This window comes from Synchiropus splendidus, chromosome 16, assembly GCF_027744825.2.
Source record: "Synchiropus splendidus isolate RoL2022-P1 chromosome 16, RoL_Sspl_1.0, whole genome shotgun sequence".
Classification (NCBI taxonomy): domain Eukaryota; kingdom Metazoa; phylum Chordata; class Actinopteri; order Syngnathiformes; family Callionymidae; genus Synchiropus; species Synchiropus splendidus.
Genome location: NC_071349.1, coordinates 20,775,261 through 20,791,931, shown reverse-complemented (window position 1 = coordinate 20,791,931; position 16,671 = coordinate 20,775,261). Strand labels below are relative to the sequence as shown.

The following is a 16,671-nucleotide window of genomic DNA, read 5'->3' as shown; positions in this document are numbered from 1 at the left end:
TTTATTACCAACACTCGTGAACAAAGGTGAAATGTCGCCATGTGCCAACACCCTGTGTCTGGGGGACCTCATGTCTCAGTCAGGAGGAGGAGGAGGAGGAGGCAGAGCCGCGGCGCGCCTCAGTCCGAGAGCGCACACAGGCGCGCGCTGAGCTCCCACAGCCGCCTGGCGGCGCCGTCGTCTCGCGCCCGGGCGCACAGCTGCTGCGGCGCGCAGCAGGAGAAGTAGCTGCCGCTCAACGCTTCGATCCCCTCCTGCAGGCAGCAGTGCAGCGTGGTCTGGGCTCCGCTCTCCGGGTCCAGGAAAAGCAGCTGAGCCACCGGCTCGATGAAGACCTTCTGCCACAGACTGACGTGTCGGGAGAGCTGCGTCCTCACGATGCCTGCAGGGGGAGCCGCAGAGTCAGCTCACGGAGCCGCCAGGCCAGGCCAAACGGGAAGCGCTCACCTGGGTGCACGCTGTAGCAGGTGACGTCACTTCCTCGCAGCCTCCGCGCCAGCTCGCGAGTGAACAGCACGTTGCACAGTTTGCTGTTGCAGTAGGCGGCGAAGAACTGCCAGCTGTAGCTGCCGGTGCCCAGGTGCTTGGTGGCCTCCAGCGCCTGGACACACCACCAGTCATGACACCATCACCATCTGAGGAACGCACGACCCCTCCCCCGACGTCAACCTGGAAGTCGATGTTTCCCCAGCGGTGGGCCATGGACGACAGAGTGACCACGCGGCCGCCGCCCGCCTCCTTCAGCCTGGACAGCAGCAGCCGGGTCAGCAGGAAGTGACCCAGGTGGTTGACGCCGAACTGGATCCCGAAGCCGTCCTCGGTCCGCCCGTCGTTCACCAGACCTGCGGCAGTCGCGCCACCGTGACAGCTGCAGGGGGCGTGGCCTGAGCCAACTTTACCTGCGTTGTTGATGAGCAGGTCCAGTCTGGACTCCGACTTGAGGAAGGTCTCGGCGAAGCTCCGCACAGACCGGAGACTGGCCAGGTCCAGGTGCATGTACAGCACGTCCGCGCTTCCTGTGGCCTGGAGTCACGTGAGCCGGTGAGAGGCAGGCGCGACACGGCGCCAGGGGGCGCTGTCCCTCCTCACCTGCTGGATGTCAGCGATGGCGGCCTCCGCCTTCTCGCGGCTCCGGCAGGCCAGGACGACTCTGGCGCCCCTCCTGGTCAGGTGCAGCGCTGTCGCCTTCCCGATGCCCGTGTTTCCTCCTGCCCACGCACGCAAACACAGCGGTCACTCGGCGAGGATCTGCCCCGACTCTGGACTCGGTTCTCTCGCGGACCATCCACATCGTTCCAAAACACTCGTCAATACATCGCGAATGTAGCTCCGCCCCTCACCTGTGATGACGACGGTCTTTCCCGCCATCGCAGCGTTTCCCTTGCACCGGGACCTCTTGAACAGGGTCTGGACCAAAACCACGTAGCCTCCCACGAGTCCTAACAGCAGCAGCAGCAGCAGCGGGAACATGGTGCGCTCTGACGCACCGTGTTCGGTTCGGTTTATAAGCGAGCAGGGACCCGCCGGACCGGTTGGTCTCCTCCAGTTGTCAGTCGATACCCGCAGGACCGGTTCTGTTGAAAGTGGCGAGTCTTGACCTCTGACCTGGTGTCGTCAGGATCACACGCGGCGATGCGGTGACGGAGAAGAACGCTCCAAGCGAACCGGAAACAAACGACCCGGAACCAAAACACACGCGCATCCTGCGTGGCGTGATGCCGCGTTGACCTTTTAATCTTGAAAATGTGAGTTTGTCGGACGACTGGCGCTGCTCCGAGATGTTTTCACGTGAGGGATTTAGCAGCGGAACCGACCGAAGATTGGTTCAACACAGCTGAGGGGGGTGGTTCGGGTGGACCTGGGTTTCTTCTGTTGGAGTCTGAAGCAGCTCTGTGGTGGGTGACTCGCTGAACTCGCCACAGACGCGCCGGAGCTGAAGAAGTGACCGCTCAGGGGTTCCAGCCCAGGCTGCAGTGCAGAGAGGTCTGAGCGCCCGAGACCACGTCCACGAAGAACAGGAAGATGAGGGGGCGAGTCGGCAGGCGCCGCCGTAGCCGCCGATCTCCGTCTTTATGGCTCCTGTGGGCCCAAACACAAGCTGGGTCTGGCTCCCCGGGGTGGAGGCTGTGGCAGGTGAACAGCAGAGTTTGCTGTGAGCCTATTTCCTGAAGAGCGCCAGGTGGCCCTCGCCCTCGCCCAGGTCTCAGTGGCGCCGCAGACACTGGAAGTCCAGCCGGCCCAGCCTGGCCGCCGTGGACGAGACGGTGAGCACGCGACTGGGGGCGCTCTCCAGCAGCAGCCTGGTCAGCAGGAAGTGGCCCAAGTGGTTGACCCCGAAGATCATCCCAAACCCCTCCTGGGTTTTGCCGCCGCTCATCAGACCTGCTGCGGGTCAGCACGCCACGTCAGGTCCACCCCCTGGTCTGGGCTCTTGAGTGCATTGTTGACCAGCAGGTCCAGTCGGGCCTCGCGTCTCTGGAAGTTCTGTGAAAAGGAGCGCACGGACTGCAGGCTGGCCAGGTCCAGGTGCATGTAGACCACCTGGGAGTTGCCGCTCTCCTGCAGGAGCACAGCCAGGGTCCGCTGCGGCTCTGGGGCAGCAGCCTCGGGGGCTTCACCTGGACGATCTCCCGGGCCCGCTGCAGGCCAGGATGACTCTGCTGGCCAGTTCCGTGGCTGTGGCCTTGCCGATGCCCGTGTTGGCTCCTGTGGAGCGTAGGTCACGGTCGCACCACCTGCTTGCTGCCAGGTTGTTCCCGCCGAGTCGCTCAGACCGAGAACTCGTCTGTGTCTGTCAGCAGTTTAGTCCAAAGGGAATGAGCAACCATGAAGGGAGGACACCTGGGCTCGGCTCGTTTATTACGTCCTGTGTACCGAGGTTTCCAGTGACCTGGCGGTGTCTGAACATTCACACGTGGACCAGCGGCGCCCGCCACCGGTGCACGCAGCGCGGCCCGAACTCACCAGTGACGACCACCGTCTTGCCGTCGGAACTTTGACACGTGGGCCGCTTCAGAACCGTCCGCTGGAGGAGACGCAGCGTCAGGAACAGAACAACGAGCAGCACCGGAAGCAGCATTCTGCGTGGAAGTGAACCGCGCTCGGACGAACACGGCCAACTGATCGTCACGTCAGCTCCTCCCTGAAGGGTGACGCCTCGTGAATCACCGAGAGCGCACGCACAGTCGGCCTCGCCCTCTGAAGGAACAGCAGCGCTCGTCAGCGAGGACTCCATCAACCACTCCGAGACTGACTGGGTGTTAAACCGGGTGAGACACCAGATCACATACCCGCTGCGGTGCCGGGTCCTGACGCGGCTCAAACCCAGGTCCGCCTCCCCCGGGTCACGAACAGGTCGGGCTCGACACCCGCGGCGTTCATCACTGCGCACTCCTCCATCACAGCCAAGGCGCTTCCCTCTTTATTTCACGGGCACAAAACACAAAGGTCTCCAAGTTGCCGCCGAGTCCACGAGCCGGCCGACCGCGCTCACACTCCGCTCAACTCTTCCAGAAGTTGGGGTTGTGCGCCAGCCGCCGCTGGAAGTTCTCGTACCACCGCAGGACGCAGCTGGACGGGACGAAGGTCTCGCTCGGGTTCGGCGTCATTTGCGCCTGCGTCACTGCGAACGACGAGGCGAAGTTGAAGAGGCTGTCCAGCATCTTCTGCGTGAACAGGAGGAAGGAGTCCACGGTGGACACGGCAGCGCCGGCCGCCGGGCTCTGCTGGGCCAGTTGCTCCAGGGGCTCCACGGACACGCCCACCTGAGCCACCGAGGGGGCGGCGGAGCCCGGAGCCACGGAGCCGAAGGGGCCCGTCCCGCCGTCCGCGGCGCGCAGCCCGGAGAGCTTGAAGATAGCGCTGGGCTTGTCGTTGGTGATGAAGCCGAGTAGCTGCCAGACGGCGCCGCCGCCGCCGCCGGTGGGATCCGGGAAGCAGAAGTAGACGGCGCCTCCCGTCCCGGCTGGGAAGGGCACGGTGCCGAGCATGAAGACCACCACATGCTTGACGCTCTCGTAGTCCGGCAGCTCGAAGACGAACTTGTCTGAAGACACCTGCACCGGGTCGGTCTGGACCAGCCTGCCGGCCACCAGGCAGCCCAACATGCTGGCGGCTAACACCGGAGTCGCGCCGGTTCTACGACATCGCGACGAGAGCAGGCGCCGAAAGTTCCAGAACGTCAGGCACGTTAGTGCGGCAGGAGCGAGGCGGGCCGTTTCTCCCTCGGTGCAGGCTGACAGGAGCAGCTGGGCGACGGCGGCGTCGCAGCTCAGTCTGTACCTGTTGGAACAGCGGCTCCAAGCTGTTTGCAGTGAAGCGGCACTCGTAAGAGTCCGCAAAGTTTTATTGCTTTTAGCAACAGTACCAACGGACAGTAGCGCCTCAACTTTCATACATTCAGGTGGAGACCATTTCTGAGCGCAGTGACAGCTTCACCTCTTTAATGGCGTGATCGTCAGCGCATGGAAACTGTAGAAATGTCGCCTTTGCCTGAAGACAAAACTCAGGACCAAAGGCGTCAACGTGAGCCTGGATTTGATTCGTCAATCGTCTCGCTGTGGCCAAGCAAGGGAAGGGTGGCAAGCGGAACAGGAAACAGCGTTGTCTGTAGGAGAGAATAAAACCCAACCAAAGCAAATATCGATCATGTCAGATCCAGTCTGTTGACTTCGTTTCCCTCTGTCTATAGAGGATTGGTTATTTTCCTGCGGGAGCAGCATTCAGCGGCGGCACTCAGTCAGAAGTCGCGCCGCGGATGACAGACTCTTATTTTGTAACATGGAAAGAAGCGCCTGAGCGCAACTTCCTTGGCGGCAGTGACTTCAGCGCAGAAGACTGCGGTGCTCATTCGCGACAAAATAAAGCGGACGAAACGCGTCCTTCGTGGCTTGGTGGACCGTTCCCATTTGACTTCACCAGCTTGAGTGACTCGCTCTCGGGTAGGTGACTGCAGGTCGCTTGACTGAGCTAGCAACCGAGGCTAGCAGCTGCGCTGGCAGGACTCGGCCCGGTTCGGTTTGTTCGAGCAGCGTGAGAGTGTCGTGGAGCGTGTCCCCGCTGTCGCCCCTCACTGGTGCTCCGTGTGTTGGTCAGACTTGTGTGGAGTCTCCTCGTGTTTCGCGCCTGCTCTCTGCGTGTGCTCTGAATAAAGCATGAGCTTCTTTGAGTCTCCACTCTCCAGACGACTGCAGTCTTGTGGCTGGTCCAGAGTCAGTTTGAGGGCTCATGGTGGTTGTTGAAGACCTGGTCAGGTGGCACATTGCTTTGTTCCCAGTCGGACCTTGTCTGATTGTGGGTTACATTTCAGGTCCTCCCCCCCCTCTCACCTCTGACCTCTGCCCCATCTTGATGGACAGGTTGAACATGTGCCCTGGAGCGACCGGCGTTGTGCCTCACTGACCTGAGACCAGAGCAGCGATGGAATGCGCTCACAGCCTCCTGCTGAAGGAGGAGGCTTGTGCTCAGCTGAGCCAGCACCAGAGGGCTCAGTTCATCTTTGAGTGGCTGACTCACCTGAAGAGGCTGCTGCCGGCTGCTGACAAGGTACCGCTCACTCACTGACTCAAGCTACTCTTCATACGGTCACATGACCACCGCAGACGCCACCCACCCGACCCCTGTCCCGCGTCCGTTCCTCATCTCATTTACAGTGATGACGTTGCTCAGCGCTGACCTGAGTTGGTCAGTCACAAAGTGCTGGTTTAATCTGGATCACGTCAATGTTGGAGCAAACTCTTGATGTTAGTCTGGCAGACAGACAGCTGTCAATCATCATGCCCCGCCCCTGCAGGCTCTTCTCAAAGAGAACCAGCGGCGCCTGGTGGAGCAGCTCTGGGACGTTGTGACGGCTTCTCCCGGACCTCCCACCCGCCGGCTGCTGGCCGACTGTCTGGCCCTGACCCACAGGCTGGGAGACCCCCTGCCCTCCAGCCTGCTGGTGGAGAGATGCAACGACGTCATACGTGCGAAGGACGACTCCCCGTCCAGCCTGCCCACGCGACTGTGAGCTCGCCACTGGTGGTGGAGTTAAGTAACTGCAGATGGAATTGAAGTAAGGCTGGTGCCGTTGTGTGTGTGACAGCGCAGCCGTGGCGTGTCTGGGCTCCTTGTTCCAGCACCTGGGCCGGGTTCTGGTTGGCTCCATCAAAGACTCGCTGGCAAACCTGCTGAGGGCTCTGAAGAGTGCAGAGGTCAGTGTCGCTGCGCTGCAGTGCTCTTTACCTGTGACCAATGACGAGTCTGCCCTGCGACAGTCTCAGGGACGCTATGAGATCATGACCTGTCTGGAGAAGATGCTTCGTGGTCTGGGCGTGAGCGCCACCTGCTGCCACCGGGACGTCTACAAGGTGGCGAGGACGTGTCTGACCGACCGCTCCATGGCCGTCCGCTGTGCAGCCGCCAAGGTGAGGTAGCGCAGCCCCCTGCTGGCGGCCTCTGGTGTGACCGCGGTAGTCACTGTGCTTGGGCCACCCCCGTCAGTGTCTGCTGGAGCTGCAGCGTGAGGCGGCCTTCCTGTGGAGCAGCGAGCTGGAGAACGTGGCCACGCTGTGCTTCAGGGCGTGCGAGGGCTCCGACCACCGCGTCCGCTCCTGTGTCTCCCAGCTGCTGGGAGCTCTGCTGGCCGCAGCCCTCCAGCCCAGGCAGCTCGATGGTACCATTCCGCTCCCGGACCTTCTATTTCCAGCACCCGTTTCTAACTTGACCTCCCCTGCGTCCCGCCCTCGGCCAGCTGGCCGTGGCCACAGCACTCTGGAGGAGGTGATGGACCTGCTGTCAGCTGGCTTCCTGCGAGGAGGGGCTGGCTTCCTGCGAGCCAGCGGGGACATGCTGAAGAGGAGCAGCTCTGTCGGGAAAGACGTCCGGATCGGAGTCACGCAGGTGAGTCGCCGTGACAACAGTGGCCCTCAGAGTCAGAATAATTGCCTCCTCTTCCTCCTCAGGCCTGCGTGGTCTTCGTCTCCACTCTGGGGGGCTCCTGGCTGGAGGCAAATTTCCCAGCATTCCTCTCCCTGCTGATGGAGCTGGCGTCTCACGGCAGAGCGACGCAGACGCCGGCTGATGCGGCCATGACCCGCTGCTGCGTCTCCTTCATTCTGAGGAGCACAGTGGGTTCACTGCTCGGGGAGAAGGCCCAGAGCAACGCAGCCAAGCAGCTCTGTGTCGCCGTGGCAGCGCAAAAGAAGACTGTGGGTGAGCACTGTCTTCGTGGGGACCTTTTGGGACCTTCTGCTGTTATGATTGGATTTCAGTCTGGTTCAGAGTCCTGGTTCAGGTGAGCCATGGTAGCATTTGGAGGGTTAGGGTTAGGGTGAGAGGCTGGGGAAAGGGTTATGTCGATGAGAAACCTCACAATGTCCCCAGTACAAACCTGTGTGCGTGTGTGTGTGCGTGTGCGCGCGCAGATGCTGCCCTGTCGGAGGGGAACATGGAGACCAGAGTTTCTCCTGCAGATGTAGCAGCCAGTCAACACGTGCTGGTCTGCTGTCTGCAGGAACTGGGAAGCCTGGTCCAGGGTCTTGGCTCTGCTGCTGCTCCTCTCCTGGCTGACCGCAGCATCGGTGGGTCTGACACGTTCACATGGTTGCTCCCTCACAAACTGACCACCAACCCTCTGGAATGTTCAGCTTTCCTGGACACGGTCATCTCCATCCTCCTTCACCCGGCCCCTGTTGCCCGACTGGCCGCTGCCTGGTGCCTCCGCTGTGTTGCGGTGGCGATGCCCTCCCACTGCTCCCCTCTTCTGGACCGCTGCTCCGAGCGCCTGGTTGCCCTGAAGTCCTCCCCGGAGGCTGTTGGGGGCTATGGAGCGGCTGTGGCCTCCCTGGTGGCTGCTGTGCAGCACTGCCCTCTGGGGGTTCCACACAGCAAAGGCAGAGTGAGTGCAGTCTTGTCAACTCAAGTCCGCTCTGTCACATGGTGACGTGCGTGCGTGTGTATGTGTGTCTCCAGGTGGTTCTGGGTCTGGCTGAGGACCTGCTGCGTTCTGCGGCTCAAAACAGTCGTATATCTTTGCAGAGGACTCAGGTGGGCTGGCTGCTGCTCAGCTCTCTCCTCACCCTGGGTAACTGCAGCCACACACACACACACACACACACACACACTTGCGCACCTGTGTGAGTAAATGATGGTAAAAATGTGTGAAAACAAAGCAACGCAACTGGAGAATGAAGTAGTGATGATGAGCAGTGACACATGCTACTCAAACAAGACCTGTTGTACAGACGATGCTTCCAGACAAAGGTCGTTTCTCTGGCCAGACTCCAGAACCATCATTGATTGTTCATGCATGCGTGTGTGTGTGTGTGTGTGTGTGTGTCCAGGAGCTGCTGTCGTGGGTCATCACCTGTCCCGGCTGCTCCTCCTGTGGAGGTGCGTGTTCCCTGCGTCTCTGAGGGAACAGGAAATGGAGATGCGGCGTGGAGACTACTTCACCTGGCAGGTCACTCTGGAGGGCCGCGCCGGGGCGCTGTGTGGTCAGTGCATGTCTCTGTGTGTGTGTGTGTGTCCTGCTCCGTCTGTGATTCTGAAGTGTGTCGTCTGTCTGACCAGCCATGAAGAACCTGCTCCAACACTGTCCAGAGCTGGTCACCCATGACGTCGTCAGTTGTCTCCTCACACCTCTGGCCTGCGCAGTCACTCTGCTCACCAAGTCAGTCTCTGGTGGCTTCTCTCACTCTTTTAGTGCCGCGCTCCATTTTCCTTTGCAATCTGATGGCTGGGCTGAACGTAGGGAGGATCTAATTCAGCCAATGTCACGTGTAAACATGGGTGAGGGGCGCGGCTTCTGTCCCACCAGTACCAGCACATAGAACCAAACCAGGATCCAGTGAGACAAGGTGTTGACCGGTGTCAGCGTGGCCTAATGAGCAGGATCCCGTGTGTACCAGACCGGGATTGGCGCCAAGGTTTGGGATGTCTTCTCTGACCCGGTTCTGTTGTTGTCGTCTCCAGGCTTCCCGCTTTGGTCAGATCTTACGGGAGTTCTGTCCGGGCCTCGGCCCTGCTCTACAGATTAAGGGTGTATGAACTGCTGGTTCTGCTGCCTCCTCATCACTACCAAGGTAAAGATGCTGGGTCCCTGGGCCGAGAAGCTCACTTACTTGTCTCGACTGCAAGTGTTGTGTGCAGAAGTAGCCTGCAACTCAGTTTTGTCCTGCAGAGAGCTTCGGTCTGGTGATGAACCAGCTGGTGTCGGACTTGTTGGGTAAGGAGAACTTAAACCTGCAGTGTTCAGAGCTCACGCTGCTGCCCCCCTACTGTCACCCGGACGACCTGGCGCAGGTGAGCCCTGCCCTCCCGGAGTCCAGCTGCAGGTCCATCGACCAGCAGGTGAGAAGTCATGCCTGATGCGTGTCAGCGACTCGCTCACACGGCTGACATAGAAGTGTGGAGCCAGCAGGGGGCAGCACTTGACTCTCATGAATGTGCTCAGCTCTTCGGCAGCAGCGTCGGCGGCAGGTCTCTGGACCATGACCCCTTCAGTCTGTGTGAGATGAGCGATGAAGCTGCAGCTCCTCTTCCTCCTGCTGCGGCGCTGACGTCGACGGCTGTACGGCTCTTTGCTGTGCTCTTCCCCCACATCATCGCCCCCCAGAGGTCAGCAGCCATCACCGACCTCAGGATGACGTCCTCCTCTCTGACGCTCATGTCTCCGCATGTCAGAGTGAAGACACTGGAGCAGTTTGTAGAGCACCTGAACAAAGTGAAGGGTCTCCGTCAGCAGATCATCCAGACTCACGTGTGCGCGGCCCTCTGCAGTTTGCTCAAGGTACTTTGGCTCCCTGACCTCATGATCGGGCCCGTTGGTTTCACCGAGTGGCCACTCAAGTATATCCTCTGAAGCACCAGGCCTCCGTCCGTGGCTCGCTGGGCCCACAGGAGCTGCGGCAACCGGCACTGTCTCTCCTGACGGGGGCGCTGGAGAGCAGCGACCCCCTGAGACGCTGCATGGCAGCCGAAGGTGTGGCCCGGCTGGTTCAGCTGGTGGCCGATGCTGGATTCACTGTCTCTGTCTCGCTGCTCTGCTTTGACAGGTGAGAAACATGTCTCCCTCTGTGTGCGCGTGCGTGGGCTGAAGGTTGATCTCTTGACGCTGTAGACACACTTGTGTGACACTTGGATCAGTGTGCCTGGAGATGGATGACGCTTGTCTGGTTTGCTCAGGCTGAAAACGGCGAGGGACGCAGCCTCCCGCAGTGGCTATGCTCTCACCCTGGGGGCGCTGTACCGCTACGTGGGCGGCGCCAGCTCCTCGCAGCACCTGGCCACCTGCATAGGAGTCCTGTTCACCCTGAGCCAGGACAGCACCTCGCCGGAGGTCCAGGTAGGTTGGGAGGTGGATTTCGGCGCCGTCAGTGGTGACATCCTCAGCTGGTCTTGTGCCGTAGGCCTGGTCTCTCCACAGTCTCTCCCTGGTGGTGGACCTGTCCGGCAGCCTGTTCCGGGTTCATGTGGAGGCAACCTTGGCTCTAGTTTTGCGTCTGCTGCTGTCGGTGCCGCCCACTCAGCCCGAGGTCCACTACAGTCTGGGACGCTGCCTGCATGCTCTCGTCACCTGTCTGGGCCCCGACCTGCAGGGTAGCACGTCACGCCTCACGCTGCAGCCGCGTGAGGTGGCTCACCGTCGCATGTGTTGCCACTGACAGGTGAGGGCGCTCTCCGCTCCAGCTGCCTGGTGGGCTTCACCGTCATGCAACAGGGTCCAGACTTGCTGGTCCAGGCCAGAGCCGTTTCCTGTGTCCAGCAGCTGCACATGTTCTCGCCACCACACGTCAACCTGGCCACTCTGGTTCCTGCTCTCTGTGTGAGTGCTCGCCATCGTCCCAGCTGCACACACCGACCGACCGACTATAAAGGCCGAGAGACGATGTCCTCAGGCATTTTCCACTGACTATGACTGATGTGGCCCCATGCTCAGTTTGGTTGAGTTTTCCATCAGACGTTTCCCTGGCAAGAGAGTCCCGTCGTTTTGGTTCAATTTCAATTCAAATGTAGCTGCTAGCATAGTGTCAGTCTGATGTCTCTGCGCTCACGAGGGTGTCTGACTTATCTTTCAGGAGATCTTGCTGGACTGCTCCATGTTGGTAGGTCTTTCTTTTCCTCTGACTGAATGCACCTCCTCACGCTCGCTGCAGCGCTCAGCTGTGAGCTTCCTCTGCTCAAAGCCTCACTAGCTCTAGTGGGTTTGACCTCCCATGAGGTCAGAGAAGGCAACTCACCTGCCACTCTCATCCTCCTGCCTTGTTGTCTTCGTGGTTCAGCCAAGTTCTCAGATGCAGCCATTGGAACGTATGGTGGACCCCGACAGTGCGGTCACATGGTCTCAGCTCCATCGCAGCGTGTCATCAGCTGCTTGCGTTCTTGGGCCTTCTGTGGGAGCTTTTTCTTGTCCTGATGTTCGATACATCACAGCAGACTCTGTGTGTGTGCGCGTGCGGTCAGGCTCACCTGGGTGGCTCCCACTGGTGTCTGCGTCGGGCTGTGGTGGCGTGTCTGCGTCAGCTGGTCCAGCGGGAGGCGCTGGAGGTTTGTGAACGAGCAGTGACTCTGGTGAAGGAAGTGCCCCGGAGGGACCACTCGCAGTTGGGTGAGTCATGACAGTGACCGTGATGAGGTCTGTGGTGAAGAGGTCACCCTCATGTGTCTCTGCAGAGGTCACCATTAAAGAAGTGGGGTTGGAGGGAGCCATGTTCACTCTGTTAGATCACGAGTCCGACCCCGGACTGAGGAGAGACATCCACCAAACCCTGGTCCACATGATGTCGTCCAGCGTCACTGGGGGCAAACTGGGCCACTGGCTGAAGCTGTGCAAGGACGTCCTGTCGGCATCGGCTGGTGGGTCCTGACCTCTGAGCTGCTCTGCTGGGTTGGAGTCAACCGAGTGCTGTGGTCCTCAGAGCGGCACTCGCCAGTGGAGGCAACGCAGGAGGACGAGGAGGCGACAGAGGACGACCACTCTGTGTTCAGAGCCCGGTCCCAGTCGGCCGGCTCATTGACCGGGCTGCACTGGACCACGCGGCACTTCGCTCTGGAGTGTGTGTGTCGAATGGTCGCGCAGTGCGAGGGCGCCGACCCGGCCCACTTTGACATGGTGCTGGCTCAGGACCGAGGTGTGAAGGAGTCCGCTGGTGAGTCTCATGCTCCTGCTCCCGATGAAGTGCGTCCCTGACTGCAGTCCCCTCAGACTTCCTGGTGCTTCACCTGGGAGACCTGGTCCGCATGGCCTTCATGGCAGCCACAGACCACAGTGAGCAGCTGCGGCTGGCCGGTCTTCAGGCCCTGCTGGTCGTCATCAGGCGCTTCGCTGCTGTGCCAGAACCGGAGTTCCCGGGTCACCTGATCCTGGAACAGTACCAGGCCAATGTAAGAGCCCGCAACACCAGAGAGTGGAGCACAGTGCTCATGTGCGGGTCTGCACAGGTGGGAGCTGCTCTCCGACCTGCCTTCTCTGCTGATGCACCTCCTGATGTCATGGCTGAAGCCTGTCAGGTGATGGCTTGTTCTTGTGGTTTCAAAGGTCACTCTGGCGGTGACATCTGTACGACCTCTGACCTCCTCTCTCCAGGTGTGCAGCGCCTGGATCTCCAGCGGTGTGGTCAGTGACCTGCGGGACCTGCGAAGAGTCCACCAGCTCCTGACCTCCTCGCTGGCCAAAGTCCAGACAAGCAGTGAGTCTTCCAGCCACTTGTACAACGAGGCCACCGTTACCATGGAGACGCTAGCTGTCCTCAAGGCCTGGGCCCAGGTACGCTCACCCTTTCCTCAGAAGTCCACGTGGGCCGTCCTCAGTCTTGTCCGTCTCCTCGCAGGTTTATATCGTGGCGGTCCAGAGCAGCTCAGGATCGGAGTCGGCTGCTCTGCTGCAGCTGGTCCAGTCAGATCTGCCCCGGCTGAGTGGCCTGTGGCTGGCGGCGCTGCAGGATCACGCTCTGCTGATGCTCCCGTCCCAGTTCACGTCACAGCTCCCTGCTGCAGGTAGGAACCTCATGCAGCGTGAGGCGCCGCTTCTGTAGCTGTGGCTCCTCCTCTCTCCTGCAGGGGGCTCCTTCTACACAGCGGAGACCCAGGACCAGGCTCGAGCTCACTACTCCTCCTCCTGGGCTCCTCTTCTCCACGCCGCCTCCTTGTGGCTCCACAGCAGCGGTCAGTCTCAGGCTTCAGAACAGAGGCGTCACGTGACCCGGAGCAAATATTGATCGTTTCCCTTGAACTGGACCGACAGGTGTCGTGATGTCAGACGAGTCGCCGCCGAGTCTGTCCAGACCAGCCACGCCCACCTCCATGGGGCACAGAGACTCAAGTTCCGGAGCCAAGTGTCCGGAGGAAGTCAACATGGACAGAGTGCACCTCCTGCTGGGTACTAATGGCACTGCACCACACTCTGCTCTCACTGGAGCGCAGGTGTTAGTGAGTGTGTGTGTGTGTGTGTTTCAGGAATCAGTGTGGAGTTCCTGTGTTCCCCTCATTCAGTCGACCAGATGGACAACATCACGTCCTGTCTTCAAACGCTGCAGTCACTCCTGGACGTCACATGGCTCCGAGCCAAGATCGGAAATGACCAGGTGAGTTCAGGACGACCGCAAGGACAGGAAGTGGGTGACCAGCCTCCCTCTCTCTCTCTCTCTCTGTGTGTGTGTGTCAGGCTCTGAGTGTGGAGCTGCTGAGTGTCCTCCACAGGTTGATGGTCACTCGGGACTCTGAGTCCGTTCAACTGGCTGTGTTGAGTTTACTGCAGCAGGTTGTCACGGCGACACAGGAGCACGTGAGGGAGAAGCGCCACAGTGCAGAGGGTGAACGCAGAAACACTCTGGGCAGAGTGATGCCGAGCGTCTTGCTCATTGTTTCTCATTCTTCAGTGGACGACGGCGCTGCAGAGAAGGAGACGCTGCCCGAGTTTGGTGAGGGACGAGACACCGGCGGCCTGGTTCCCGGTCGCTCCCTGGTGTTCGGAGCGTTGGAGGTCTGCCTCTGTGTCCTGGTCCGTAAACTTCCTCAGCTGTGCCCCAAACTAGCCGGGACCGGTCCCACAGGTAAGGACGAGGACGGAGCAGGGTGGAGGGCGTGGCCTCATGCTGTGGCTGTGTGTGAACCCGCAGGTCACAGCTGGTCCGTCTGCGCTCTGACAGACGGCGACTGTCGTCTGGTGGCCTCGGCGCTCTGCCTTCTGTCTGAGCTTCCGTCCCTCTGTTCCCCTGAAGGTGAGTGACATCATCCCGGCTCAGCCAGTCAGAGCTGCCGCTGGTCTGTGGTCCCGCAGGCAGCGTGTCCGTCCTGCCCACCGTCCTGCACCTGCTGCTGGGGGTCCTGAGGGAGCTGGCCTGCCAACCGGCCCGAGCCGGAGGCGAGGCCCGGGGATCTGGGCTGGTGGTGCGCGCCCTCCTTCGCGCTCTGAGGGTCGTGCTGACGTCACCGGTGAGTCGTCAGGAGAAGAGCCGCGGCGCCTGGAACCTGCTCCTGCGCTCGGCCGTCAGCTCGCTGCTGCTGCTGTGGGACGCGGGTACGAGAGCCGCTCGCTGTCCGCTCACTGGGCCGGGCGGCGTCCACATTCAAAGGTGGTTTGTGTTCAGATGGCGTGCCGGAGCGTGGCAGCCTGCTCTCGGCTCTGACCGTCCTGCTGCTTGCCGCCGGGCCGGACGTCTTCGCCGTGGAGCCCCTGCACTCGCTGGTCCTGCAGTGCTTCACCTCCAGCATGGATTCCAAGGAGCCGCTGGTGAGGGTCACGCAGGTCCTGCGGGGGCCAGGTGATGTGGCGTGACCTCACACGCCCTCTGTTCCCAGGAGGTCAGCGGCTGCTTCCAGCTGGTGACATCGCTGTTCCAGGGCCCGCCCGCTATCGCCGTCCCGTGCATCCGAGCGCTTGGGCCGCCCCTGATCCGGTTCCTGCAGGTACATTTTTTCTCACCTGCTCAGACCCGCGACAGGTGTGGTGACCAGTCCGGGCTGTTGCCGTGCTGCTCTGCAGAAGGCTGAGCGGACGCGACCGCAGAGTCCGGACGAGCTGCAGGGGGTCCTGCAGGGGATCCGGGCGCTGGAGGCGCTGGTCCAGGCCGCAGAAGAGCCGCAGCGTGAGTCCTCTGGTCCCTGGTGCCCGGCTGTAATGGCTTCCTGTTGACCCTCGCCTGTTTGACCCTCCAGGTCATCGCCTGGCGGCCATCTTGTTTCCGCTGCTCATCTCTCTCCTGCTCGACGAAAACGCGCTGAGCTCTGCGCCCGCTGCCTCCCGCGGCCTTCACGAGGCGGCGCTGAAGGGACTGATGTGTCTGGGGCCGCAGTACTCCTCCGTCTTGAAGTAAGTGCTGCTGCGGAGGCTCCGAGGCGGGTGCTGTCCGACTGATGTGCTCCCCCTGCAGGTCACTGGTGGCTTCGTCTCCTCAGCTCAAGTCCCGTCTGGAAGCCGCCGTCAGAGGGAACCAGGAGAGTGTGAACAAAGGCAATGGCACTAGCCCCGCCCACCGCCGGCCCGCCAAGTCCTCGCCCAGCATCACGCTCAAAACCAACTTCCTGTGAGGTCAGCAGAGGGGCGGAGCTGCAGTGACACACACACACACACACACACAGGCGAATGCGATGTCGCGTGCACAGTCATCAAAGTAACCTGCAACCATCACCAGCTGACAGACCCGACCCTGGCATTCACTGACCGTCACTGGTCTCTCCAAGGTTGCTGGTTCACCTGAACACAGCCATGAGATGGTGCCGGAGCTCTGCTCGTCCATAACACTTTGACTGAATGTTTCCCGAACAGGAGGCTTTTATTTTGGTGGCCGGACAAACACGATGATGTTGTCAGCACTTGAAATGAGGTCAGTGAAGGCACCGTCGACAGCACCATGTTCTGTCAGAGCAGGTCTCACCGTCACTTCAATGGCACTTGGTCTCCTCATGTTCACGTGTGACGCCTCACTTGTGTGGACAGCCAACAGCTTCGGGTTTACAACTCACCCCGGGGTCAGTTCATCCTCGTCACCTTCCTTTTCCAATGACTTTGCTGTTTCATGTGGATGTCAACTGGCATGTAGCGCTAATGTTCTTGAATGTTTGAAATAAAAGCTGAATGAGCTGTTTCTGTTTGTGTGCTGAAACCGTCAGAGCCACGGAGGCTTCCTAATGGAGGTTTGGAACTGAGGACGGATTTTAACATTGGTTTGTTTCGGGACTGATTTTTTTTTTTTTCATTCTGTTTGTTTCAAAAGCTGTTTTCAAACGTTTTACCGTGGGATGACTGTTATAGTGGTGCTGCACCGCAGTGCTGACCCATCAAAGTTCCTCTTCCAAGTCTTTGTTTCCATATCGACGCTGTTTTGTCCTCTTTCATCTAAAATCATAAAATGACTGACAAGTTTTCTCCGTGCGTTTCAGACGAGTCACTTCTGCGCTGTTTGGACAGAAGCCCGCAGCGTGGCGCTAGAGACAATACATTCCATGTCTATTAGAGCCAAACGCGAAGAAGTTGGAGAAGTCCACCAGATTTAGTCCAGTGTGTGTGTGTTTTAATCCACAATGAACTCGTGGACCTTTCTTTTCTAGTTTCTTGCGCCGCCGTGTTCTCACGAGTGTGAAATTACCGAGCACGGAGTTGGTCCGTGAACGCCTCTTCACCAGTGCGCTCCGGTGTTCGGTTCGTCCACTTCGACCTCTCCAGACCCGTCCAGCAGGGACGGGATCGGCGCA

At 60.2% G+C, this 16,671-nt stretch overlaps 4 protein-coding genes and 1 pseudogene across 6 annotated transcripts in view; 1 reads left to right on the top strand and 4 right to left on the bottom strand.

Moving 5' to 3' along the window:
• The window catches only part of ap4s1 (adaptor related protein complex 4 subunit sigma 1), a 79,884-nt gene that overhangs the window by 44,773 nt on the left and 18,440 nt on the right, over positions 1-16,671 (bottom strand). The gene's annotated exons all lie outside the window — the stretch shown is intronic.
• On the bottom strand, positions 11-1,638 carry LOC128747268 (dehydrogenase/reductase SDR family member 13-like). Of its 2 annotated transcripts, XM_053845051.1 has the most exons (6): positions 1,341-1,628; positions 1,090-1,208; positions 900-1,023; positions 670-842; positions 448-601; positions 16-382 (listed from the first exon to the last, which is right to left on the bottom strand). In XM_053845051.1, exons 1-6 carry the CDS (start codon positions 1,468-1,470, stop codon positions 120-122), a joined length of 963 nt encoding a protein of 320 aa, XP_053701026.1. In that variant the 5' UTR covers positions 1,471-1,628; the 3' UTR covers positions 16-119. The 2 variants fall into 2 exon arrangements, with proteins under 2 accessions (XP_053701025.1, XP_053701026.1); XM_053845050.1 differs by having other exon boundaries at positions 11-382; positions 670-1,023; positions 1,341-1,638.
• Positions 1,794-3,079, bottom strand: LOC128747239 (retinol dehydrogenase 11-like; annotated as a pseudogene).
• hikeshi (heat shock protein nuclear import factor hikeshi) lies at positions 2,808-4,183 on the bottom strand. Its single transcript, XM_053845069.1, has 2 exons — positions 3,291-4,183; positions 2,808-3,198 (listed from the first exon to the last, which is right to left on the bottom strand). The coding sequence occupies exon 1, from the start codon at positions 4,104-4,106 to the stop codon at positions 3,501-3,503; it is 606 nt and encodes a 201-aa protein (XP_053701044.1). The 5' UTR covers positions 4,107-4,183; the 3' UTR covers positions 2,808-3,198; positions 3,291-3,500.
• heatr5a (HEAT repeat containing 5a) lies at positions 4,226-15,522 on the top strand. Of its 2 annotated transcripts, XM_053844988.1 has the most exons (40): positions 4,226-4,940; positions 5,358-5,544; positions 5,792-6,003; positions 6,083-6,191; positions 6,255-6,404; positions 6,481-6,879; positions 6,942-7,191; positions 7,404-7,559; positions 7,626-7,876; positions 7,951-8,062; positions 8,322-8,474; positions 8,551-8,650; positions 8,953-9,062; positions 9,161-9,330; positions 9,434-9,597; positions 9,664-9,769; positions 9,844-10,034; positions 10,165-10,324; positions 10,389-10,578; positions 10,647-10,804; positions 11,058-11,084; positions 11,443-11,587; positions 11,653-11,835; positions 11,898-12,128; positions 12,185-12,363; positions 12,421-12,489; positions 12,566-12,745; positions 12,810-12,975; positions 13,039-13,143; positions 13,223-13,357; positions 13,435-13,562; positions 13,643-13,790; positions 13,857-14,030; positions 14,097-14,198; positions 14,258-14,497; positions 14,568-14,710; positions 14,779-14,886; positions 14,963-15,065; positions 15,136-15,289; positions 15,351-15,522. In XM_053844988.1, the coding sequence occupies exons 2-40, from the start codon at positions 5,419-5,421 to the stop codon at positions 15,505-15,507; spliced, it is 6,144 nt and encodes a 2,047-aa protein (XP_053700963.1). In that variant the 5' UTR covers positions 4,226-4,940; positions 5,358-5,418; the 3' UTR covers positions 15,508-15,522. The 2 variants fall into 2 exon arrangements, 1 of the variants encoding a protein (XP_053700963.1); XR_008412662.1 differs by lacking the exons at positions 14,963-15,065; positions 15,136-15,289; positions 15,351-15,522 and having other exon boundaries at positions 4,228-4,940; positions 14,258-14,412; positions 14,779-14,859.